The 25,741-nt window shown below is 40.1% G+C and overlaps 4 protein-coding genes across 4 annotated transcripts in view; 2 read left to right on the forward strand and 2 right to left on the reverse strand.

The window, feature by feature from the left end:
- Positions 1–811: 811 nt before the first annotated feature.
- On the reverse strand, positions 812–9,953 carry LOC129757167 (cytochrome b5). Its single transcript, XM_055754296.1, has 3 exons — positions 9,603–9,953; positions 6,303–6,496; positions 812–1,387 (listed from the first exon to the last, which is right to left on the reverse strand). Exons 1-3 carry the CDS (start codon positions 9,714–9,716, stop codon positions 1,309–1,311), a joined length of 387 nt encoding a protein of 128 aa, XP_055610271.1. The 5' UTR covers positions 9,717–9,953; the 3' UTR covers positions 812–1,308.
- Positions 9,954–10,994: 1,041 nt separating this feature from the next.
- On the forward strand, positions 10,995–21,505 carry LOC129755571 (small RNA 2'-O-methyltransferase). Its single transcript, XM_055752126.1, has 4 exons — positions 10,995–11,235; positions 11,293–11,370; positions 20,117–20,286; positions 20,342–21,505. Exons 1-4 carry the CDS (start codon positions 11,083–11,085, stop codon positions 21,453–21,455), a joined length of 1,515 nt encoding a protein of 504 aa, XP_055608101.1. The 5' UTR covers positions 10,995–11,082; the 3' UTR covers positions 21,456–21,505.
- On the forward strand, positions 13,347–19,152 carry LOC129755570 (uncharacterized). The gene is made up of 4 exons (XM_055752125.1): positions 13,347–15,607; positions 15,678–15,848; positions 16,100–17,158; positions 17,283–19,152. Exons 1-4 carry the CDS (start codon positions 14,113–14,115, stop codon positions 18,794–18,796), a joined length of 4,239 nt encoding a protein of 1,412 aa, XP_055608100.1. The 5' UTR covers positions 13,347–14,112; the 3' UTR covers positions 18,797–19,152.
- Positions 21,506–24,394: 2,889 nt separating the features above from the next.
- Positions 24,395–25,741, reverse strand: part of LOC129752286 (phenoloxidase-activating factor 2-like) — a 4,922-nt gene continuing 3,575 nt past the window's right edge. Inside the window, exons 2-3 of the mRNA XM_055748073.1 lie at positions 25,451–25,737; positions 24,395–25,387 (exon numbers count right to left, since the gene is read on the reverse strand). Of these exons, the coding sequence (XP_055604048.1) occupies positions 24,787–25,387; positions 25,451–25,737 (888 nt within the window). The 3' untranslated portion in view covers positions 24,395–24,786. The remainder of the gene's footprint in view (positions 25,388–25,450; positions 25,738–25,741) is intronic.

The raw sequence follows: 25,741 nt of genomic DNA on the forward strand, positions 1-25,741 counted from the left end.
GTTATCACTGGACAAGCGGGCTCGGTCAGTCTCGGACCCGCAAACCAGCATATACTTCGTCTTCGACGTAATTATCGTCAACACGCAGCGGAAAACAGTACCATTGAAATTTGGTAAAAAAAGAATTGAGAATTGAAATTGAAAAAATGGAGAATTGATTCTTTCTATTCCTTCGGTAGCTTATCTGTGTCCTATGTCCAGGCTCTTCTACGTCGTTTGCTACGACGGCTATGTACCTTCCCCCAACGTCTTGGTCTCCTGCATGTGTGTCGTTCAGTTGTTCATCGAAGTGCTACTTCCACCTTTTGATCACCTCACAATTGTCCGTCAGGATGCCTCCGTCCGTATCCTGGCACATTGGCTTGCGGTACGAATCTTTTACGGGATGCGTTGATCTTCTGATAGAACTTTCGTGTCTCCTGGGAACGATGCAGCTGCTATGAATTCAATTCTTTTCGCTTGTTTTTAGCAGATTTTCAGGTCTATTTTTCCTGAGATTTGTAGAGAAAGTGTACTTATGTACGAAATATCGAAAAAAGTCGATAATTCCGAAGCACAAGAATCGTGATGACAAAACCAAAATTAGCAAAGCTCTAAGCTTTCGAAAGCTAATTTATTTGAGGACATATTTTTTACTAATCACTGTACACTTTCCATGAGGTAAAAAATATTTTAAGCTCGAGAATTTTTTTTCTACGAAATTTCGTGTTTTCAAAATATCTATAGATAAAATATATTGGAACTGGTCTCTTCTTACCCCGCCTTATAGAAATAAGAATTGTGATATATTCATCGATTGATTAACAGTCCATTTTTATAAATCTAAGTTTAGTTTTATTCCCGAATAATTTGGTTAAACAAGGGTATGATTTAACAATAAAAATTTGTAAACTATCGTCCAGTGTTTTGTTTAGTAGATTGTTTTTTTAAGAACCTTTATCCATACCACAAAAAAACTAGAATTAGAACAATTATTCACCAAATCACTTTCACTGATAGACAGACTAAATTCTTGAATGCTAAATGAAATGCCTCTGACCTGTTTTCGATGGAGGTGCAGTTTTTAAATAAGAAAATCTCATAGCTGGGTGCTACATCCAATCTGTAGTTCCAGATTTCCTCGTCCTTTTCCCTTACGCTTGAAAAAAAAAAAACTTTGTCGTACATAAACTAGAGTTGAAGCTTTTCGAATTCTGGATCCAAAATGTAAGAGCTTGTATGTGTGCTTTCTGTGTATGATTACTCTTCTAGCCCTTTGACGCGGAATGAAAGTTCGGCACAGTTTTATCGAAACTAAGGCTAAACTAATTACTGAGTAAAGTAGAACCGATAAATGATGGTAGCTAGCAGTCCCAGGATCAGCGGCACAACCCAGGATTTCAAGGAGCTGCAAAAGTGGAAAAAAAAATTATGATGAATACAGGAATTATGCTATTTTCTGCTTGTCATTTGTCAAGTTATTCTACACGGGTCATTTCGTGTCGAGTTTGCACGGTGAAAAAATATGTCTTGTAGGGAATTCGTCAAATTTGACCAAAAAACCTCCTATGCGAAATTAAATAAATTACCAAAGTTTGAAGATGGGCCGCCCTCCCTTCATCTCGAGGCCCTTACTCCTTCAGTCATAGAAAAATGACAAAACACTTGTTTTATAGATTTTGTTTAAATCTATCGAATGTTGTCACTGATGTTTGTAACTTTAATTTATCGGCCTTATCGGTGAAAAGTGATGTCCTTTTTAGTAGGGACATCTAAAGATTATGAAATTTTATAGATGCATAGAAGGTTGGATGAACTGAAAGATGGTGAAAATGAGCGGGTAGAATTTTTTTAGAAGCATTATCATCACATATCAAATTTTTGTTCCGCAAGGGCCAACTACTATACCACTTCATAGTTACAGATACAGATAGAGTTGCATCTACCACAACGCATTAGTTGGCAAGTTTGGTTCGTTTTTTTAGATTTCAAAAACAGTCTCCTCGATATTGTATTCCTTACGAGCTTCATTGTATCCGTGGCAGTCGGTTAAAATGTGTTGCACGGTGGTTTGTACCCCGCAGAACTGGCATATCGGTGGGGAGCTTCGGTCAAACAAGTGTGCATGGGTCAGTAGAGTGAGTCGAATTGGGGTTATTTTCTTTCTTAAACCCTGGGGTCTTAAAAGCTTCGTTTTGGTTCAAATATCATCCATGATTTTTTGTAGAATTTTTAAGGTACGTTTACATGAGTAAATTTGACTTTTAGGTTTTTATGGGAAAATTGAATATTTTGTACTGAAAAATTAACATCGTTTTGGTTTCCTCTGTGGAACCGAGTCTGCTTATGGTTTTTTGTGCCAATTTATAAATTCTCTAAAGGAAATTTTCCCCTGAAAACTTTGTCGAAGACCGCAACTTCGTATCTTATTAAACAAATAACAAAGTATCAAGTTTGCAACAATTAATGTCTGAAAAAAGTGAAAAATCGTATTTTATTTTAATTTTTTTCTTGATGTACTCATCATTTCCAACCGTTAAAAATGATTTTTAAGGAAAAATAAAAAATCATGAAATGAAGGGTTAATATTAAGTGTTTAATGGGGCCATGTCTTTTGGAATTGAAATACAATTAATTCATTTGACATCACTGCACTGCAATACCTCGCGAAGCACCAGCAGTGATGTCAATTGAATTTATTGTTTTTCAATGCCAAAAAACTTGTGTAGCCGTTTTCAAGACAGGGAATGGATTTTAAAATTCTCCGAGTTAAGAAACGGCCGGGGAAATTTGAAAATTATTTTTGGAAAACATTATTAACAAATGTGTTAGACGAATTTCAATTCTTATCAACAGGAAAACTAATAGAAAATAGCGAAAATTTATGTTTTTTCGATTAAAAAATTCTAGCTTACCAATTGTTGGGTCTTTCCCAAATTTTAAAGGAACAATAATTGACTACTCTTTTAACAAACTGCAATTAAAAATGTGCATTTGGCTCGAGTTTTCATTCAAAAATATGTGAAATAATCAGAATAGTTATTGGAGTAGTAAAAAATGTACCATTTTTTGTTTTCGATTTGCGATGCTTCACGACACATACACATTTTCTCCTATAGCTCACAATAATCTCTGAACCTTCTACTTCAAATGTGTATCCTAACAAAATCAAAGAAAATAATGATTTATTAGAAGCTAGTATTTCCACCCGTTTGTTTACAATTTCTTGCACACACACGACCTGTAAAAAATTAGCTTCGAAATCGCGAATTCTCAAGCAGAACAGAAATGCGTTCCGACGTATGGAGAATGACTGCTACTGATCTTAAGAGAACTGAGCAGCGAGGAAGAGAGGGAGATAAGCACGGATGAAAGCAGGGAGATACAGACAACCGATGAGGAAAACAAGGGACATTTTCGTAGATGACGGAAAGAATTAAAGAAACATGAGCTATCAAAGAACGAAAGAACATAAGCCGTAAATATCATGAATTTTTCGAAAAAGATACAACGGCTCACCGGCAGGACTTGAACCTGCAATCTCCGCTTCAGTACAACGGCGCGTTAGCCAATTTCACCACGGTGAACGTGATGAAACCGGCGAACCCGAGCAATCGAGCTCTGCCGATCAACTTCTATCGAAAACACAATGTATATCCCGCATGTGATCTTTCCCGCTATTGATCTCACTTGTTTCTCTAACCCCACCCATCGACTCGGGATTTTAGCCGAGCGAGCACATGGTCGATTGCTTCGGGTTTGCCGCAACTTACGGTCAGATGTAGAAGCAATCAGTGCTGCTCAAGGTTCCGAGCAGACCAGTTACACAGGGAGGTGTTGCTCTGTTGAAATCAATACTGATGTTATGAAATCGTTTGGTACATCTTTGTACCTGAAAATAATCACACACTCGATTGCTCGGGTTCACCGGTTTCATCACGTTCACCGTGGTGAAATTGGCTAACGCGCTGTTGTACTGAAGCGGAGATTGCAGGTTCAAGTCCTGCCGGTAAGCCGTTGTATCTTTTTCGAAAAATTCATGATATTTACGGCTTATGTTCTTTCGTTCTTTGATAGCTCATGTTTCTTTAATTCTTTCCGTCATCTACGAAAATGTGATTATTTTCAGGTACAAAGATGTACCAAACGATTTCATAACATCAGTATTGAAGGAAAGGGACCCTGAAACGGAAAGCCCCCATCTAGTTCCGAATTGGTTAGGGGGAAAAACGATTAATAATAAGATAAGAGTGTCTAGAATCAATTACTATGGCCATATTGTAAGAAGCGATAACTCGGGAACTCTCAAAACAGCACTGGAGCATAAAATAAATCTTCCGAGAAAGCGGGGAAGGCCAGCTTACACTTGGCGCACATGTTTTAGACAGGAGCCAAATTTCGATTCATGTGTGGCAGGACGCAGCATCGGACCGAGGGAGATACAAAAACATGTCAAAAGAGCTCTACAACAGCATGATGGAGTCAGCATATGAGGACTCAGGCTCAGCTACGAACAGAGACATCACAGGAGATGATCTGTTGCCCTCTGATTTTTTAGGGTTCAGCGATGAGGAAGAGTGTTTCAGAGGACTAGGGAATTAATTGAAATATAATAAACACAGTTAAAAACAACATCAATTGATAAACCATAACTGTGAGTCATATTGAAAGCCAATCCAAACTTAAGGGTACTTCACAAATCTTGCAGTTGTAAATTACTTGATCAAAACTAATACTTTTTTTTGCGATCTTTCTCTTTCTGTTTCTTTTTTTTTCTCTTGCGTTTTTACTCTCTTTATTTTCTCAACCGCATGCGGAGTCAAAGTCGTAGGATGACAGGAGGAAAATTGAAGAACCCGAAGGACGAAGGATACAATTCAGGAGAGATGGAAAAACGATGGGTCAACAAGAAAGGATCTTCCCAGACCAAACCAACAACCCAAACAACCAAACCCAGCAAGGCAATCTAAAAGGGACAGTCTAAACAAAACCAACAATCCAAGCAACCAAACCCAGCAAGATAACCAACAAGGAGATGCAATTGGATTTTGGGTGAGAATGTTCCTTTTTTCATTTAATTTTTAGCTTCGTTCAATGGGCGGTGGAATCGAAAAGTTATTCTTTCTCTCCTTGAGAAAACCCCGTAAGATCTGTCAAAAATTGGATGAAATGTTGGTTACATCTCACTAGCACTAATGCAAACCCATCACCCAAATTCGGCAGCGCTTCCATCGCCTTATGGTTGGTAAAAATCGGTTTCAACTGGTTTCTGTCAACTGGCAGATGTTCAACGAGCCAATGTTTTGGTCGAAACTAGTCAAATCGTTGTTCAATGGAACAAGTAGAAACTAGTCGTAACCAATCTAGCTCAGCTGCAGAATTCGTTTTCGACCTGGTAGAAACCGGTCAAAGTCAATTGTAAAGAGACAGGTGATAAACTGTCAATCCATTTCTAATTGTTTCGACCAGACTTCATTGAACAGACTATTCATAAATAATGCACAGTAGTTAGTTTCGTTGGGAGTATGTAAGCGACCTGTCTCAACCCGCCAACGTATTTCCTCCAACTGGTGTCATGAGGGGTTAGTTCACTATCTTGTTCTGCATTAAGTTCATATTCATCCGAAGTGGATTTAAGGAAGTATACGACGGTATACCCAACGTCTCAAGATCACTTACTATCCTAAGCTGCCTACTCTAAACTTTTATTTCCCCGATCCTTCCACGCACATTTCGTTTTAAGCGTCAGCTTCCGACAGCTCTTTAAACGCCCCCAAAAAAAAAGTTCAAAGTATTTTTTGTTTGTGTTTTTATTCAAAAGTTAACACTAAAAGAGAGTGTTTTCAGCAAAAAAGTGAAAATGCCCCAAAAGTCACATGGGACAGTTTTGCTTGGAACGGCAGTTAAGGTAATGCAAATGATCTTTAGCCTACAACGTTAGGAACTATTAAGATTTTCAATAGTCCGTTGATTTGGGTCACTGTACTTTAGATAAAATTGTGAAATTGTAATGCAAATTTACTGAATCATGGAGTGATATCTGCGGCGTACAAACTACTGTGAAACACATTTTGACAGACTGTCACGGATACAGGGAAGCTCGTAAGGATTGCAATATCGAGGGGACTGTATTTAAAATCTAAAAAAAAAACGAAGAATCAAACGAAAAATCGATTATAGAATTTAAAAAAAAGTGTAATGTCGGTAAAAATTAAATTCGAAAGTCCTTAGATCCGTATTTTAATTGTTATTTTTCTAGTTTGATTTTAAAATGTTTTCGATTAGTAGCATCTTTAATTTTTTTTTGATTAAAAAAAACTTACTTTTCGTCTTTCTGCTCAGTGCTCCAGTCCGGCTCCTTCTTGACCGGGACCTGTTTCCGTTCCGACTCGATCAGTTCCCCGATTTTGAACTTTTTCATCATCTCCCGGGCGTCGGTGCTGTGGCCGACATCCTCGAAGGCTTCGGTCGCTTCCTTGCCGGCCTGTTCCAACAACACCTCCTCGCCACCGGGATGCTAAAAAAGATAGAAAATGGAGTTATAATGAGTACCCAGTAAGTGGTTGATTCAATTTGATTTTTTCTCAAGTCACCGCATGACTTGAGATAAGCTTTCAGCAATCCAAATTTGGAATTCTGTGTGACACAATTTTCGATAATGTATCGTGTGGAAACACGGGAGCATTTTTTGTATCCCCACCATATTTGGGGTGCTGCTTATCAGTTACGATAATGAAAATCGATAGGGGTTTATTCTATACCTGTCCGGCGTGACATGCATAAAATTCAATTCTTCCATCTGTATAATTTCTAAATTGGTTCGTGGTTGTTTTCGTCTAATTTCTCGACCATTACCTTGTGTCAAAGGCTTGCGTGTCGACAAATTGTTTTTCAACAAATGGGAGATTTAAACGAATAAATATACTTATTTGTTTGAACAGCCAGTAGATGATACTGTTGGTACGTCATAAAAGTCTCACAAATTTAGAATGGCTACCTCAATTACAACTATCAATGAAAAATGCTACAGTTTCTACAACTTTTCATGATACAATTGAGCTGAGAAACGATTCCTCGTCAAGGCAAGTGCGCTTCCAATTGCTCGCTTTTCCACCTTTTAGAAATATTTTTGGATCCAAAGTAGCTGTTCAATTATGTACGATTTCTTGAGGTTGTATAATACGAGAAACAAGCATACTACCTGCCATTTATGCTAACGTGTTTATTATTTTTTTTTTTTTTTTTTTATGGCGTTTAAATAGCTCGGGGAGCTGACGCTGGAAATGAAAATTAGAATAGTTTGGAGAAGAAAATTTAAAGTTTAGAGAAGGCAGCGTAGAATAGTAAGCGATCTTGAGACGTTGGTTAAACCATCAAGCACTTCATTATATCCATGGAATATGGATAAAATGCAGTTCAAGATAATAAACCAACCCCTCCCGATACCAGTTGGAGGAAGGACAAGGGTGGGTTCGAGACTGGCCTCTACATACTCCCCAAGCATCTACATACTACGGTTTATAAGCGCATTGAAAATATTAAAAATAAAAAGGAAGGATCTCACCAAGTTACAGGACACCATCTTCAGCAGTTGATTTATGGTTAGATCCTTGGGCTGGCAACCATGTCATGCGAAAACTAACGTCTGGGTCCCATGATGTTAGGGGATGGCTTGAAGGTTCGCTCAACGTCATCATTGGACCAAATGATTTCTCGGTAGTACATGCCACGATACATGAAAAGAAAACAGAAAAAAAAGAAAAGAGGAAAAAAAAGAGTTTTAGTTCATATCATCTATCAATATCTAAGAAGCCTAGCTCAAACTCATAATAAACCGAGATCAAATTAATAGTAAAAGTAAGCTACATTGTTCCTGTCATATCATAGAACCATACTATTTTACCAAAATATGGATGTGAGAGCCTGTTTGCTTTTTGAAGCAAGCCTATTTCAAACTAATAAAAATTCTAGCTCAAATTAATAGTTGAAGTAAGCTACCTTATTCCTATCACAACATCATCACAATCATGCGAATTCACCAAAATATGGATTGAGGAGCCTATCTTACCGTTTGAGCATTGCCCTACACTACCTGCCTCACATAGTTGAATGCCTACTTTTGAATGAGATTTAAAAATTGCCAAGACTGTTTGCTTTAAACTATAATACTATCAAAACAACTCAGGTGATAGATCCGTTTCACAAACCTTAAACCACAAAATATCATTTCCATCCAATTAGCCCCCAGTGATTGAAAAAAGCTAGATTTAAGAATAAGCCATCGTAATTCATAAACCGCAAATACACATCCACTGGAGCATTGGGGAGGAATATGGTATTTGAATATGTTAACCTACTCCTTTCTAACTTTCCAACTAAAAAAAAAAAAAACTCCACCTCCGAATGATCTGAAAAATAGAAAAGAACATTAAGAAAAATAGAAAAGAACATTAAAATGACAATAAAAGGTCAAACAATCATTTCTGATCGGACCAGATTGACCATGTGATTGAGCTTTAGTTAAAAGCCGTGGGACCGACATCTAGGGGTTCCGTTTCACTTATGGTCGGAAGTGATCCGTTGATGCCTATAGCAACACTGAACTGTGATACTCTCACTATTCTATATTTAATGTTGCTATACGTCAAGGTATACCCATTTATATCAAAGTGATATAAATGAGCACTCAATCACGCCCACGGAGAAACAAGCATACTACCTGCCATTTATGCTAACGTGTTTATTATTGAATTCATATGTTATACGAGTGAGACCAAGCATATATATAGCGTATAGCCGCTATAATGCGGCCCCCAAAGAAGACAAAATAAATAAAGCTCCGGCTAGCTGATTAACAGGTCGTAGCGTGTGAGGCCGACGATACCCACGAAAGCCTAACTTTTTGCAGTTTTTACGCATACTCTCACCTGACGCATCTGCATAGCTACCATAGCTACTACTTTTAAACATTAATGTGTTGAATTAGGTATAGGCATGCAAACTATGCAGAAATCAACTTGTTGCCTGGCCTGAGCGGCATTGGCGATAACAATCGACTTTCGAATTCTTAACAATACATGCAAATTGTGAATAAATGATAGGTATGATAACTGTTTCATTGAAGACCCGGGTTTGTTAAATATAATGATGATTTGATAGCCATGACCTTGAACCTAGTTTGTACCGAAATGATCATTTCGGGGAAGCGCCGTGTTATGCGACGTGACAGTATTGGTGCGATCTGCTCTGATAGCAACTAAATACACTGGTTTAGGAGTTCCAATGCTCCGGTGTATGTTGTTTTTGGAATTCATTTAGCGGACATAGATAAGTACTTTCACCGCGGACCGAACGCTGTTATATAATGCCATCTTTAGGGTTTCATTAAGACCCGTTTCAGCTGGTTTCAATACCAGTTTAGAGGGGCACCCATATGTATTCGATTGCCTTGTCTGATAATTACTTATCGGTCAAGCAAAATATGACGCAGCTAATACTGCTTGAAGAACGTATCATCAAATCATCCCATGATTGCACTCCACCAACAACTACTAGCCGTCGTCCACGTAGACTTACTAATATTAAAACAAATTATAATGGGAAAATAAAATATCAAATCCTACCTCATTGAGGAACTCTGTCACATCGTAAATATCATTGTGGATCACGATCCAGGTTGATTTGTTCGTGTTGTGGGCTTTGATTTCGGCCAGCGAATAGGTTTTTCCCTCAGACATTTCGATGAAGGTATCGGAGTATGAAACTAGCAAACCGGAAATAGGTCCTCTAAGGTGTGACGGTACTGACGGTGATGTTGATGACGACGACGACGACGATGACTCGCACTAAATAGGAAGTACTAACTCACTGACTTTGGCTCTGGAGCAAATCTGAACAGTGTAAAAGAAATCTCTCGCAACAAGCGCGCACCCAATCACTTTTTCCTTCGACGATCAGCATGCAACTAAACTGAAAAGGCGTTTGGGGCGTTTGATTTTGTTCGCTCGTGGCTTCAGAGTTGCCAGAGGTATTGATTTTATAAGTTTTTTTTTAATACCGCAGACACTACAGATGTTTAAAATCAAATTCAGTTGAAACTATCGATTTCACGCACATCAAAAGTTAGGGCAAAACTCAATTCATGTTCGTTTTTGTCGGGTTTAATGCAAAACTGAGCGAATGGAGCAAATGAATACGGTATAACACGCTCAATTTATAACGATACTTATTATTCTTCCGCATGCCCTTCACAAAATACAAGTTTAATGTTGTTTCTTTTTAACACGTTCGTCGCCAAGAGTGGGTGACGCAAAATACGTCTAAATTTGAAAAGTCAAAACACCGATTTGGAGATATATTTTTTGTTCAAAATTATCTCAGATTGTGACCATATTCTTTTCCGTTCTCTAGCCGAAATTTGGAGCCAAAACGATATTACCTGTTGATGTTTCGGCCTTTCAAAGTTGGACATTTTTTGAGTGGGTGACGCTTGGCGACGAACGTGTTAAATCGTAGTTTGTTTTCGTTCCTATTGTCACAAATGTAAACCAATAGTTATTGTTTTGTAGGTAATTTATTCTTGTTTCTGAACATTTAAACTGTGTCATTTTGTTTCAGTAAATCTCATGTGGTCGGCTATGAATGAAAAATGCCCCCAAAAAACAATTTCTTTTTGAAATGCTTACAACTTTTGGCAGTTTCATTGTAGAGAGCTGATGTTTGGAATTGTTAAGAATTAATCTATATGAACAGATGCACAGATTTCAGGTTTCGATGGAAGATTTGACCGATTATCCTTCATATTTCTTTCTAATGAAAGAAGCTCAGAACCTTTGTGTTTTTAGAGCATCCTTATTATTGTTCATACAGAATCGCAAATCCGCAGCGCGCTTAAAAGGAAAACAATCGAAAAAAGAAGTGAGCTAATTATTATTTATTTACAGTGTAGTTAGCTGATTGATGACGAAAAGGCTTTTGAATAAGCCCACCGTGTTTGGTTTGTTGGTAAACAAATTCCGAATTTCTGTGGTCGCGTTTTTATCCGAAATTCTCGTTTAATAAATTGGTGTATCGGTTTGAAGTTATTCTTAAAACTCGTTTACAATGGATCGAATAAAGTTGATTTACAACTTTGACCACAGCTGTTTCTATGACGAAGAGAACAAAATTCGCTTCGAACCACCGGTGTACGAGCAACGGTATCTGACCGTTCTTAGACTGTTGGAGTTGGATTTTTGGAAAGACTCTTTTAAGAAGGTTAGTTAATTGAAACTTGTTAAGTAAATTTATTTATTATTGTTTTTATTTTTCCAGATAGTTGAATTTGGTTGTGCAGAAATGAAGTTCTTCACTCTGCTCAAAACGCTTCCAACTCTGGAAAAATTACTTCAGGTAAGTGGTTTGAGTTTGAGGGATAATTTTTCGAACAAGATCTCTAAAGTTGAGATTTTATCAAAATTATATTTATAAATGAATTCTATCTTATATTCATTCATAAGCATTTATGGCAGCTATTAACATTGAATGAATAACACAGGGTAACAGGATTTTTATGGCTATGTTGAAATAACTTTAATTATTTCTGACTTAACTAGGTATTTGATATTGAAGTTTCTTATTTATTCTTAGCAACTTTGGTGAGAAATGCAATTCATTTTGACACATTTTTTGTTTAAAATGTTTAAGATTCATTTCGATTGGTTTATATTTTTCAGAATTTTTTCCTGAAAACTTTTCTAAAATTTTCGACGTAGTCAAAATTGCTCACGGTCTTGGGAAAGTTGATCATTAGGTAAACTTTTTTCAAAATATGTCAGTTATTCAACAGTTTTACCAAAAATTTCTTCAGTGAATATTAAACCTATTTTCAAATAAGTTTTCAAACTCTTTGAACCTCTGAAAAATGGGTATTTTTTGCCTTATGTATTTAAAAACAATTATTCATTAATTGAAACTTCGGAGTACAAGAAAAAATAATTTACAAAATTCATTTGTAACTTGTAGTATGTCTAACTGTCGCAGCATGTGCTACCTACTTTAATCTTTAGAGTCGGATGAAGGGAACTCAGTAATACTGTATAACCAACATACAACATACATGTTGGTTATCCACCATGGGTGCACGGATTAACGGCAGTTTCTGCGTAAATATGTGCTTACATGCATTGTTCAGATCAATTAGTTGAACAAGTCTCCAATGCAGCGTACACCATACTCGGACCCCATGAAAGCCTCTAAAACTGTTATGGAGTGATGTATTGCTTGTATGAGCTTGTATTGATGCTCAAAACACATATTAGAATCCGTGTATATATCTGGTCAGCTGACAACTGATTGTACATTCTTATTGTATAAGTATAGTCAGTTATAGGAGGAAACACATATTAACTGTCGACCACTTATGGGATTCGAACCCAAAAGTTTTCTTGCCGATACCGGGAATCGAACCCCGTACCCCTGACATAGACCACCTCGGCGCTTGCATTGATACTCTGTAATACTTGCTAAAAAAAACTTTTCAACTAAACAATAGTCTATCAAATCAAACCAAATGTTAAGATTATAACTTTGGTAAATTTCGTACATAAAAATTGTGAAATTTTCAAAGGCGATGGAAAATTTTAAAAAAACATGTGCATTAAATTTTGACAGTGCTTACATTTCAAATATTCCCAACTTAGTCAAAAAACAGTCGTTCAGACTTAAACGATTTCAACGGATTGCGAAGATAATTAAAATTTTATATAAATAAAAAGATGGTAATGTGAAATTTAATTTCTCTAATATTTAAGTAATGTACATACATCGTTTATTTAAAAAAAATGAATTTGTGGGGATGAATAAACCAATTCTAGCGTTACATTTAAAAAGGGCGAATCTGCCAAATGTAAACAAATCGAGTTAACGGTTATTCCGGATGTACGCGGCTTGCACTTTACCTAATTAACGCGGTTTCATCTTAAAATCACTTAAAACTTTCAAAAAATTAATAAAATTCAATTGGGCGAAACTTCCTGTTGATGCATTTTTGTTGGAACGTGAAGTTACGCCTATTCAAAATGGAGTGAATTTTTCTATTCGTGTAGGGCCAATAGGCGTAACTGAGTTGACCGTGTGTGACAAAACGGTCTAATTAGTTTTTGCGTGTAGGAACAATGGGCGGAACTTCAAAACCAAAACAAAAACGGCCGATCAATTGGGCGAAACTTGCAGCCTTAACTGAAATCTAAAACAAAAAAAGACGAAACTCGAAAATTTCTGAAATTTAGTGAAAAAAGTTAAAGATTTTGATAACCAACGAACAATAAGTGAATATTATCCCCTTTTTTTGAATTTGTTGAACAAAAAGTGGTCGATTTTTTAAATAGGATTTGATTAGATGTTCCGAAATTTCAAACGCGTTTTTCTCGTTTCGAGCTAACTGCTAGTTTCGCCCTTATGAAATGTTACGCTAGAATTGGTTCAAAATCCAAAAAAAAAATGAATTTGAAATTTATTGGAATTGGAAGGTTTTATTTTTTAGCCATAAACACTTAACTTTATTTTAACGTGTATCGAAAAGGCTTTTTTGTCAATCATCTGTCAAATAATCGGCTTCTCCCTTTTGATTTTGTGTTTCGCTGCCTGACTTTTGGCAGCTGTGCTTCGCTGTTTCGTTCATTTTTAATGGAAAAGCAGAAAAGGAAAAGTGCTCGATTAATTTCGGTTCGCTTTTGGTGCTGCTGCGAGTTTTTTTTTCTACCGAACTGCACGTCGTCTTCGTCCGTCCGTAATCGGTGGTGTGGTGAAAGACGGAAGGCCAGCACGGATTAGAAATTCCTGGTGTAACGTGGTGTGCTTCCTTCGAAAGTGTTTGGTTTTCGAGTGAGGTACTTGCTGCAGACTCGCGTGAACCTGGATACCGGAAGTGTGCTTGTTTCGATAATGGAGCATTTCGAAGGGAAAAAGGCGACGTTTGATTAACGCAAGCAGCAGACGCATAACCTTCCCCTTCTCTTTTCTATTGACTTTTTTTTGGGGTTGGAACGGTACAAGGGAAGGGAAGTATTTTCTTGTGTGTGATTTTTCTGCACATCTGGTGGGTGGCCAGTTGACTGAGGAGAGGTCCCTGCCAGACGGGGACAGACAGGAAGGATGAGCGCAGAAGAGTTTATTTATAGCGTGATCAATGCTGATAATGTTGGCCAGCTTGATCTGAATGTGATAGCCAATACGCTAGCCAGTACGGACACGCTTGTCCGGCAGATAAAGAGTCAGCAGGTGGAAAACGAAAATTTAAAGGAGAAGATCAGCTCCCTTCGTAGTTCCGCTTTGCAGATAAAACAGTTGTACGAAGCAGAGCTAGGCAAGAACCAAGGAACGGTTAATCGTGAAGAGGATTACATAAGGCAAGTGAAGGAATTGGAGACTCGATTGTCGACGGCCGAGAACGATCGAGTCAATGCGGAACTGCGCGAGAAAGAAACGGTGGCGGAGCTGGAAAGGATGCTTGCCGAAAGCCGCGAAAAGTACGATGGCCTTGCAATGGATATGATCCGCAACTGTGCAATACTCAATGACAATTTTTTGCTTCCCACGGATCAGCAGCTAAAGTTCCGTGAATTAAAGGCATATGCCCAGGGTCTAGCAGCAAATGGGAAGGATATTCCTGAAGATGTCATAAGCTGCATGCGGAAGAATCGCCTCAAGAAGAAACGGGTACCTGAAACATCGGTTAGGGACCAAACGACGATGACTAATTCCGCCGTTGCTGTAGCTTCCGTCGGAGTCAATGCAGTAGTTCTGCCAGTACTGAAAAATGCCTCAACCTCAACATTAGATTTAGTTCAGCCACCTAGCGTTAAACCGGAATCACTGAAGAAAACGCTTTGTGACAAAAGTACCATGTACAGTAGCTCTACAATAACTCGCTCGACATGCACTTCGGCGTTCATCAAAAAGGTCGATGTCGGAGTCAACTATCCGGAGGTAATACCAAAATCAATCGAGGAAATTCTGCGAGAATGTGTGGTCGAACTGCCCTCGCTGCTGTCGCCCATTTTGGACGATATCCCACTCCTTAAAACGACCGTCCACACTCAAACTGATCTCGCTACACCGCCCCAAGCTAGCAGCCCGGTAAAAGCACAAATGGTCAGTTGTGGAACTAACACTACTCTTCGAAACATTCGACGCAAGATTGAGTACGTCCAAAAAGCCAAAAACAATCCAATGGTGCCCTGCATCAAGAAAGAAGAACGCATTTCCCCGGCCAGCTCAATTCAAAACCTCCAGACGGCCCTGCAACCGGAAAGCGAACAGACGTTGTACGTCGTCCATCCACAGCTGTCTCATATTTGGGCCCTCCTTGGGGAAACTCTGTTCCGGCTGCTAGGCAATAATCGACTGGTTGATACCCAGTGCTACGACGCCATCAATCAACGCCTGGCGGATATAAACAACATGATAGACCCGGGGAATCATCGTTCCGGGACCGAAATGATGAGCGAAGTGTTTGCCGCGGCATCGGCGGTCATTAGCAGCAGTGTGGCGAGTAGTGTTTCGACCACTTGTTCCAAAAATGATACCCAGTTACCGGTAGGCGAGAAAAGCATGCAGGACTATGAGGAAGAACCGGACGTGGGTGAAGGTACGCTGATTTTATTTTTGCGCATTAGAATCCTTGAACATGAATAATGAGTGTTTTTTTTACTTTGCAGATTTGAGTGACAATGTAGCGGTGTCTTCCAAGGAAGTTTCCTCAGCCACGGAGATGACGGAAAGTAGTGAAGCGGTTGATGTTTATGACACAAGGCAAATCAGTACGGATACGACAGTTGCAAATAGCACCTTCGAAGATTGTTCTACCGATGCGGAGGATCTGGTGAAAGGTATGATAGTTTGTATTTCGCCTTTTATAAATTTGTTACACTAAGGACCAAGGTCGGGACAAACTCTGATTTATTAATTAAATAAGCTAATTATCTGTAGATTTAGGTTGCGGGAATTTGTTAATTAAATTGTTATAAACATTTACTGTTTTGACGTTGGTCCTTCAATTGTTTCAAGAGTACGCCGTCTTTAAATCAAAATGTAACAAATCAAGGTAATAGTAAATTCAACGTTCTATTTCAATTCTCAGACGTTGGTTCGGAAACTGCTGTTACTTCCATTGTAGCTGAAGAACCCAAGCCTAACGTAAATCCCTCTAATACCAAAGACACAAGTGTCACACTGCCTGCAGTCGACAGTATCAAACCAGCAGAAAACGTCGCCGGCTCGTTTGAGCTAGAAACATCGAAACCTTCTCCAGTCACTTCTACTGACAGTGAAGAATCGAATGAATACGCTGCCCTCATGGAACCGAACAGCGGAACCCAAGATGCTTCAGTACTTAGCAAAACTCAGCTCCCTGCTTTGCATGCCGCTGTCGAGGAGGACGAGATGATGGGTGACATTGAGCATGAGTTACTCTTGATGGAAGAAGGCAAATCTGTTGAAAATAGAGAAACTTCTCCGGAAAGAGCACTTCCCTCACCGATAACGATAACGAGTTTGGAAGCTTCTAATGAAAAACATTACGTGGAGGTGATAGCGGACATAGAAACTTCGTCCTCCCTGTCGGACGATGGTGACCGGATGTTGATCATTGAGACCTCACCTGTACGCAAAATTTCCAGCAGTTCCTCGACCGCAGGCGCTTCCAGTTGTACTACCTTCGGTAGCAATGGGACACTCATTTCCCCCATCAAAGTAAAGGAAACGAACGAGCTTCTGAAGGATCAATTCAAGGCACCTACTAGTCCAGCGATAAGCAAGCGCAAACGGCGCGATAATATAGAAACTAGTTCACCAAAACGAGGCAGGGTATCGCCCACAACCGATATGTTGCTGCAAGATGATTGGGACGAAAAGTTTTCCACGATCAAAGATTATTTCTCGGTTCCTAACGGGTTGAATACATTCGAGGAAAGCACCATTAATTGTAGCAGTGAGAAATCGGAAATCCCGTGGAGCACGGTTTCCAGTATTGCGTGTTCATCCATGTCATCCCTGCACAGTGACAACTTTGATAAGTCTGACACGAAACAATTTAAAGTTCCGGTTGCACCCGGTAGTCTGCCCATCTTGAGGATAGAAACTGAAACGTTGGCCGGCTGCGAAGAAAAGATAACTGATTCGCCCATATCACCGGTTGAAGGTAGGGAATACTACAACAATGTTTTGTATCTCCAACTATTAACTGAACTTGAAATTTTTAGCCTGGAATTTTGATATCTTAAATTACGATCACTGACACTCATCTGTTCCTTCTTTTTTTCCAGAAAAAACTATCGTCGAAACCAGCTTCGAATGCAGCCCCAGTGTTTTATCGGATTCCCCAGAATCACCTACCCCTCTGGAATCTCCCTTATCTCCACCAATGTGTGTAAGCGAAGCACAGGACGCGGAATCTTTCGACTCTCCAATGTCACCGGCGCCCGAAGATAGAGGTTCCATGTACCGGGACACGGTTCCAGCAAAAGTTATACCACTGAAGCATGAAATTTCCGATCGACTCACCTATGCATACAAGAATACTCCTATCTGTAAAACTATTTCGAATTACAGTAAAAAGAGGCGTGGTGAAGTGGTCCAAAATATGGCCCCTAAAAAGGATGTTCAATTAATGCGCAAACTAGGCAAGACTATCGACTTGTACTTGAGTGAAGATTGGACGGAAGACAACTTACGAAAGTGTGCGGAAGCGTTGCTTTTGATAACGGATGAACCGAAACCTGTCGTTGCGGCCATCATTGACAGTGCTGTCTCCAAAAAAGATATGACACTGGACAGCCAATGTTCCCCTCCAGCGCCAGTATTGCCGAAAGTTGTTCAGAAGTTGGTTACATTACTTAAGGCACTGAATGAAACTTTGTTTACCCTTGACCGGATAGCGATGCTGGAAATAGATAAGCGAGTTTTCACTCTGAAATCTGATAAGGTTGATATAGACACGGTAGTATCGATGACCTTTCTGTACGTGGGAATCGCCGATTCAAGTCGTATATACGGTTGTACCGCAAGAATGTACATTTACAAATGTTTATATTACTTTCAATTCAAAGGACTTCCCTTAATATACGTAGTGCTAAAAGCTTTCCCACATGCTTTGCCGAAAAAAGGTAGCCAATTCTATGACAACTCAGACGCAATGGTTAACACTATTCGAACAATTCTGATGAATATAAACTACCAAGAGCGATCAAAGGGACTAGATGCGCATCTTTATAAAAAAAGCGAACTCCAAAAGCTACTAAAGTACTTTTACGGTTACCAATCGGGATCGCCATCCTACGAAGAGTTGATCATAAACCTTGTCGAAAAAATAAAAGCCAACCGTCTGAAAAATGTTGACTATTGCCTCGCACTAGTCGCCAAGCGCAAGGGCTACGAGTGGGCCAAACTACACATCGTTCAGAAACACCTGTACCCGCTGCTCAACGATTACCTCAAGCAACCAGATCCAGAGCGGGCTTTGGACGATCGGATCTGTTGCCTAATTTTTACAGTTTCAGCTATCCTCAAAACTCAACCCAACTTCCAGGACGTGTCCGGTGTAATGCAGATGCTCGGTGGCATCCTTCAGATGGCCGAGCGAAACCAAAGGGTACAGGAGGCGGCCGTGGCCGGGCTGATGCGGTTCACCCGATTCGGTTATGCCGACATCTACGAGTGGTTGTGCAAATGGTGCCCCAGCTACGAGGTGACTGGCCGCATCAAGCTTATGTTGGCCACCTTCGTTCATCGGAAGGAGGAACGGTTCTGGGAGCAGATGCACCAGCGCAAGTACGTTTAGTCTGTGATCGTGAAAAAGAACATTTATTTATTTTACTGTTATTTGGGTGTGATGGTGACCACAGCGCATCTTGTTGGCTAGCGATGATTCCGGTCTCCAATGATAACACTAGTTTTAGAGCACGCGTTTCTAAATAATATTTAATCGTATAAGTACAGTAAAGGAGTTTCACTCTGGTTCTATTACGATGGATAAGTGCTTTGAAGAAACAAAATATATATTTGGTTCTTACCACGTGAACATTTTCCTATTTTATAAGCGAAGTATGCAAGGTTAAACCTTGCAACGCAGTCAGTCTGTACATGAATGAGGTTTCGTAAGACTAAATTGTAAGTATAGGTTTGAAAACAGTTAATAATAAGATTACTAATTAATAAAATAAAATCAGTTTGTAAAACTTGAACCATGCGTTTTATTTATTCTACCATATTAACCAGCTGGTCGTCAAAATTGATGGGTAAGCACTACAAACGGCGATTATCACTTCAGATCTCCCACATTGCACTTTGATATTAAAGCTGCTTCTAACAAGAGTACTGAAACTCCGAGTTTCGATAGCGTTTGGTCAAGAGACATGTAAATGTTCCTTGATCTTGCTGACTTTAGTTTAACATATTTTTAGCGAGTCGTGCTCCTTTTGGAGGCCCAAGAACACAAGTAATGGGTCCTACAATATAAAAAATTAAAGGTGCATGAAAAAGCCTCCAAAGTGTTGAATCATAATATTTATGTCGTCGTTTCGTTTCCGTACCATCAATGGTGGCTCCAGAGACCAAGGTTGCCGAAATCACAGAGAATCTGTATATTCACAGAATTTAGAACAAATTTTCATCACAGAATCTGTGTTACAGAACATAGAATTTTTATATATTCACAGATTTCACAAAATTTTTGAATTTTGAATGGGTTTTCAAAGTTATAATATTTTTGGCCAATATAAAATTTAGATTTCTTAGTTAGAATTTGAAAAGTATGATATTGGTGATGTTAATTGACTTTCCCAACAAAAAAAGCAAAAAAAAAATTAATAATGAATTTACGATTAAAATAAAGGAAATAGCATCACAGAAAACTATCAAAGACAATCACAGAAAGTCTGATTTTTTTTCTCAAAAACACAGATTTTTTTCTCGGCAACTTACCAGAGACAATCATAGAAATAGTGGTAGTTTTTGAGGTTGTCTCTGGAGCCACGAAATTCTTAGTCAATTGGTACTCAAATAGAAAATTTTAAATTTTTTCTAGCACTTCAAACTTCGATCTATTCAAAATCAAATTGAATAATGTTATTATTTTTTTAAATTTACTGTTTCTCTATAGATCGATATCGACGAAGAGCTATTGAACAAATGGGCACATAGCGTTCGACCTCTTATGGCAGATTTTATCCAGCGAAGAGCCAACCCTTTTTCAGTCGAGATCTGGCGAGGTAGCATTTCGGCACCACACGAGTGCCTACGAGATACCGACGCCGTAGTGGGCATCGAAATGTAAGTTCCTTTCACACAATTTCAAACTGAAAATTAACACCGAAGAATGTTCTAGAATCGAACACCTTTTCCCATTGGTTCTGGAAGGTGTACCGGAAAACGTATTCGGATTCATTCGACCAAAAGTGGCCATTTTCAGTACCCCAAATTCGGAGTACAATATAATGTTCGATGGTCTACTGGAGAACGGCTTCCGTCATGAAGACCACAAGTTCGAGTGGACCAGAGCACAGTTTCAGGAATGGTGCGAACACGTCTGTAATCGGTATCCCGATTATGTCGTCAAATATTTCGGTATAGGGCCTCCACCAAAAAGCGCCGCCGATATCGGCTACGTTAGTCAGTTGTGTATATTTATTAGAAAAGATTTCCTCGAAAAGGTGAATTCAGAAGCAGACAATTCGGAAGCTACTGAACCACAAGCAGGTCCATCTAGCACAGTTCCCATTTCAACTAACGATCAAACAGAGAAGTCTGTGGAACCAAACATTTATTTCAATGAAGACATCGGAGCTATTGTGGTTGCCCGAGAAGAAGGCGAAGTTGAGCCGTTGGCAACTCATGACTATAGAGAACCACTGATTTTTCACGATGATCCGGATGAGATGGAACCTCCTGAGTTAGATCTAGAAGGTAGTGATCATGATGAACCAAATGCACGGGTAATTGATTTTTATTTGCCTCATGAACGGGCCCGAAATGACAGCGGGAACTATGACGATGAACCGCTGGACGCTTTGAGCGATGAGTATAAACTGCTGTGCACTATCGATTATCCGGTGCAAGAACCGGACAAGCGAACCAGGTCGCAACGTCTGCTGGATGAGGCTGAGTATCAAATCCGTCGGTTGAAGTACGACGAAACTTATTACAATTACGATGAGAACGCCTATCAGATTCCGCTGCAAATGATTATCGAATGCATGAATCAGTTAAGTACATCGATCGAAGAAATGAACCCAATTTTAGCGGAAGCGTCGTATCGGATATCCGAAGATAACATTGTTACCCTGAATGGCGACGACGATTCGTTGGTGGGGAGTGAGGAAGATTTCGAATACGACATGCGAGAAGATGATGATGTCGATGCAGATCAGGAACCGGCAGGTGTTCAGGAACCGGCCAACGAGGGTGCGTCATTCCAGGAAGATCGAGATATGTGGGACTAGCTTGTATGAAAAATTTTTTTACTTGACAACTACATTTTTTGATAATATAAAACTTTTTACTCATTTAATCTTCAATTTAATTAATAATAAAAAGAATATCTATCTTTGCCTCACAAAGCTGATGACCAAAATTGCAAATACATGCCTTTTTTAACAAGTAAGATTATATGGTGAATATGAAATTTTCGGAGAATCTCTGGTTACCTCAATGAGTTTATTATATTTTAACATTTTCCTAAAAATGCAAATTACATACTATTATATGATACTTTCTATTGAACGGCAATACTACAGTCTTCAACTCTTTTACAAGAGAATCACAGTTCGCGCGAACCCATTGCTGATCACATGCCATGGGGTGTCTAGTCCACGCCACCGCATGTCAGCCAGCGTGACAAGCCACATGTCCGAACCTGGAGTGGTATTTCACGTCCAGTCACTTCGCCATGCTTTCCTTCGAACTATTCTCTGACGTTTGGACGTTAGGCGGCGGAGTAGGATTCGGGACAGCACTTTGTAGGCGGCATTTAGGACAGTGATCGCTTGGCTCGCAATCCAATTTGTCGCCCTTCTTGTAGATGGGGCATATAACCCCCTTCCACTCCTCCGGTAGCTGTTGTGTCCCAAAATCGGACCATCAACCGGTGTAGGCGCGATTGTCCTTCAGGATGCCTCCGTCCTTATCGCGGCACATTTCGGCTTGCGGTACGAAGCCTTTGCGGAATGCGCTGAGTTTCTGATAGAAATTTCGTGTTTCCTGGGAACAATGCAGCGCGGCGTTCTCTTCGTCCATCCCCGTTCCGTCGTGTTAGTTCCACATGCCCGATGAAGTCCTCCTCAACGATGTTGATGGCTGTCTTAATGGAATGCCAATAGTGCTCGAGAGGGGCTTCGTCAAGCTCGTCCTCTGCCGGAAGCGCTGCTTGGAGCGGTTGCGCGTAGTCTGCCGAGACCTCACGTTGCTTAAGTCGTGCGATATTTAGTCGAGACAGGCGTCGGTTTCGTATGTTGTTCACTACAGAGAGTTTTGGGCGCATCTTCACCATCACCAGATAGTGGTCTGACTTGTTGTTGGCGCCTCGACAGTATCTGGCCACGATGATGTATGAGAAGTGCCGGTTGTCTATCAAAACGCGATCCTTCCTAACTCCATCCAGCTGATCATACGAGTCGCCTTGAATTGGCAACCTTATTTCGTTTTCGCTCGAGGCCCGCCCTTCTGTATCGCTCGACGACCTTCCACCTGTTCGATTTGAGTTTTGGCTCGCCTTTCCTGTGGCTCTACGACCTTTCTTCCGACGATCTCCCTATAACTCCAGACTCGACGAACCTGTGACGATCTTCTAGTGGCTCCTAGGAGATTTTTAACCCATTTGGCTCCGGCTCGAGACTCTTATTCTTTCGGCTTGACGATCTTCTATATGGATTCCGGCTCATCAATCTAATGGCCCGCAACGGCTCTGTCTTGGCGATCATTAGCTTCTGATTCCATTTTTCCTCCTTTACACTAGTGCTGAGTCCGTAGCCTGTTGTTGAGGGAGCATTTTCAGTTATGGATAGAAGAGACGTATTGTGCTCTTTGCTAGCTACTGCAATACTTTATTTTTTACAAATTACTTTCTATTATACTAAACCAACCCCTTAAAACCCCAGGGAACCATAGTTGGTTAAGGTTCTCTAAGAGCAAGTTCACTGGCGTTGGGAAAAAGTGGTAGAAATTTTGACAGTTACGGCACATTTGAAAATTTTCCCATGCAAAAACATTTTCAAGATCTGTGGACTTCTAATTTTTCTTACAACACGTGTTGTATTTTCGCATGCTGTGATGCAAAAATAGCAATATTTCTTTCACATACGGCTGAAATAGAAACAGTGTTGTAAAAAAACAACGCCCCAAGATGTTGAAAACATTTTTGCATGGTAAAATTTTCTAAATGTCAAAATTTCTACCACTTTTTCCCAACACCAGTGAACTTGCTCTAACGATACGATGCGTGTGTTGTCATTGGTCGTCATGGATTGCTTCGATCAAGGTGGGTATATATTCAGGAGGTGTTCCCGAATAACGAATTCCCGATTCAGCCATTTTGGCTATGTAGGCTATGCAACTATACGGAACTCATGAAGTTTGTTTACCAACAAACCCCAGAAAAGCTGTGCAAAAAATAAACAAACTCATTGAGAGCCCCGCTCACTTCTCGCCTACTTACTGTGAAAGTCGGAGAACCTAGTGTATCTAAGAACCTTGGCTTCGATGTCGACGAATCTCAACAGACGTTCTGCAGTGGACCTCCGCACTAATTTCCATGGCCATGACTCTTTTAACTTATTATTCTGCTTTCGAAGTAACACTGTGATACCCCCATGCGATACTCAGCTGAGCATGAACTCTTCCCCCTCCCAGACCTAAGCATCGGTACATTCGTTGAGAAAATCGGAATCGGTTTTTTTTAAAGGAATTTAACTGCAAGCTGTCATTCTTCCTAAAATTCGGATATTTTTTTTTCCGGGATTTTCATCCCTCAGGATGATTCATCCCTTTAAAATGCGGATAAGGGAATATCATTGATACCTACATACCGAAAGGGTCATGCAGTTATACTAGCGATAGCCTACCATCAAAAGTGAGGCAAATTTCGTTATGAGCAATTTGTAGCAATCCGATGTAAATGTATCTCAAAAACGGAAGTCGAACTTTGCAGAAGCAGCCGGATTTATAAAATTTTCTTTCGCAAAATTAAACGAAAATCCAAATGGTGTATTTATACATTCCAAATTTATGTCCAACAGCGAATTTTGTTTCTAAGCGAATTTCATCGAAATAAACCTTAGAAAATCTGAAATACGATTTAAAAGCTGCTATGGTTTGATTCGAATGATTAAAAAAAAACAAAATTCATGACAAAACTGTCTGAGATATTTAAAAAAAGCCTGAAAAGTAGACTGAAGAATAAATAAAATAATTTATTCGTAGCTTAACGGTACACCTTAATTCTATCGAGTGAAGCTACAATTATTTTGAATGATTCACGTTTAACAAACGAAATGCTGCAACATAGCATTATACACTTGGACTCCGGCGGCTGTATTCCGTTCTGATACTCGTTTCCGGATTTCGGTATCAGGGCCACCGAAGTGTTTACTTAAATGGGTCGATGTTTATTCCTTAATCGTAATCGGGGTAATGTCTCAAAGTATATCACTGGTTTCGTTGTTCTCGTTTTGCTTCCGGTTCGATTTCACTTTGTTTTGTTTTTTACAGAAATAATAAATATGAGTTGATGTCTTGTTTAATTGCTACAGTTGCGAGTATGACTTTGCTTTTCGGCGCTTAGTATCTTCCGCGAACCTGGTTGATCCAGTCTAGGTAGTGGGCCACCTTGACGTACACTCCGGGTACGTTGGCCTTACCGCAACCGATTCCCCAGGACACAATACCGACAACCTGCCAGCTACCGTTGCGTTCGCATACCAATGGACCACCACCATCTCCCTTGCAGGCGTCCTTGCCCTCTTCTCCGCCGGCACAGATGAAGCCCGGATGAAGGGTGTAGCTGTATCCGAGACGTGTCTGTCGAAGCTGATTTTGGCACTGGTAGTGGTTGACGATTGGCACATCAACTTCTTTGAGGATGTTCTGGTACTTTCCGTAGTCTCCGAAGGCGTCTTTGCCCCATCCGGTGGTCCAGCAGCGCTGACCGGAGAAGTCTGTGAATTTGTCCGGGAGACAGGCCGGCGAAATGTGAGGTGTAGTGGTGAAATCGACCGGGCGATCCATCTTCATGATGGCCAGATCATTGTCCAAGGTACCGGCGTAGTATTCCGGGTGAACTTGGACCGAAATGATGTCCCGTTCGATGTACGGGTAGAATTCGACATCGTGATTGACGTCCCATTCGCCGAGTCGAGCTCTAAGGTCGAAACCGTTGTAGCTGTTGAAAGGGAGAATAGAAGTTTGTTTTGAGGAAGTTTTGAACAAGTTAAGTTAAACCTACGTTTTGACGCAATGGGCAGCGGTCACGATGTGCTGGTTATCGATCAAGGTACCACCGCAAACGTAAACCGATTCCTTCGGGTCCTTCTTGAGGATGGCGACCTGCCAGGGGTACTCGCCGAACTCACTGTCTCCATCGACGTAGACCGGGTTCTTGATGCGACCGTTGATGCCTTGGGCGTTACGGATTCCACACTTTCCCAGATTGGCGTGGGTTGGTTGTGGTGGCCGGTAGTTTGGTCGACGGCAGCAGACCTGTCTGCCCTGGCACTGTTGTTGCTGTTGCTGCTGC

The sequence above is a fragment of the Uranotaenia lowii genome, chromosome 3 (genome assembly GCF_029784155.1).
Source record: "Uranotaenia lowii strain MFRU-FL chromosome 3, ASM2978415v1, whole genome shotgun sequence".
Taxonomy (NCBI): Eukaryota; Metazoa; Arthropoda; class Insecta; order Diptera; family Culicidae; genus Uranotaenia; species Uranotaenia lowii.

Excerpts from the sequence above, each read along its gene's own strand:
- LOC129757167 (XM_055754296.1), bottom strand. The coding sequence starts at position 9,716 with ATGTCTGAGGGAAAAACCTATTCGCTGGCCGAAATCAAAGCCCACAAC. Across the intron at positions 6,497-9,602 it reads TGACAGAGTTCCTCAATGAG|CATCCCGGTGGCGAGGAGGT; the intron begins GTAGGATTTGAT and ends TATCTTTTTTAG. Across the intron at positions 1,388-6,302 it reads ACTGAGCAGAAAGACGAAAA|CTCCTTGAAATCCTGGGTTG; the intron begins GTAAGTTTTTTT and ends CCACTTTTGCAG.
- LOC129755570 (XM_055752125.1), top strand. The coding sequence starts at position 14,113 with ATGAGCGCAGAAGAGTTTATTTATAGCGTGATCAATGCTGATAATGTT. Across the intron at positions 15,608-15,677 it reads AGAACCGGACGTGGGTGAAG|ATTTGAGTGACAATGTAGCG; the intron begins GTACGCTGATTT and ends TTTACTTTGCAG. Across the intron at positions 15,849-16,099 it reads TGCGGAGGATCTGGTGAAAG|ACGTTGGTTCGGAAACTGCT; the intron begins GTATGATAGTTT and ends TTCAATTCTCAG.
- LOC129755571 (XM_055752126.1), top strand. The coding sequence starts at position 11,083 with ATGGATCGAATAAAGTTGATTTACAACTTTGACCACAGCTGTTTCTAT. Across the intron at positions 11,236-11,292 it reads GGAAAGACTCTTTTAAGAAG|ATAGTTGAATTTGGTTGTGC; the intron begins GTTAGTTAATTG and ends TTATTTTTCCAG. Across the intron at positions 11,371-20,116 it reads CTCTGGAAAAATTACTTCAG|ATCGATATCGACGAAGAGCT; the intron begins GTAAGTGGTTTG and ends GTTTCTCTATAG.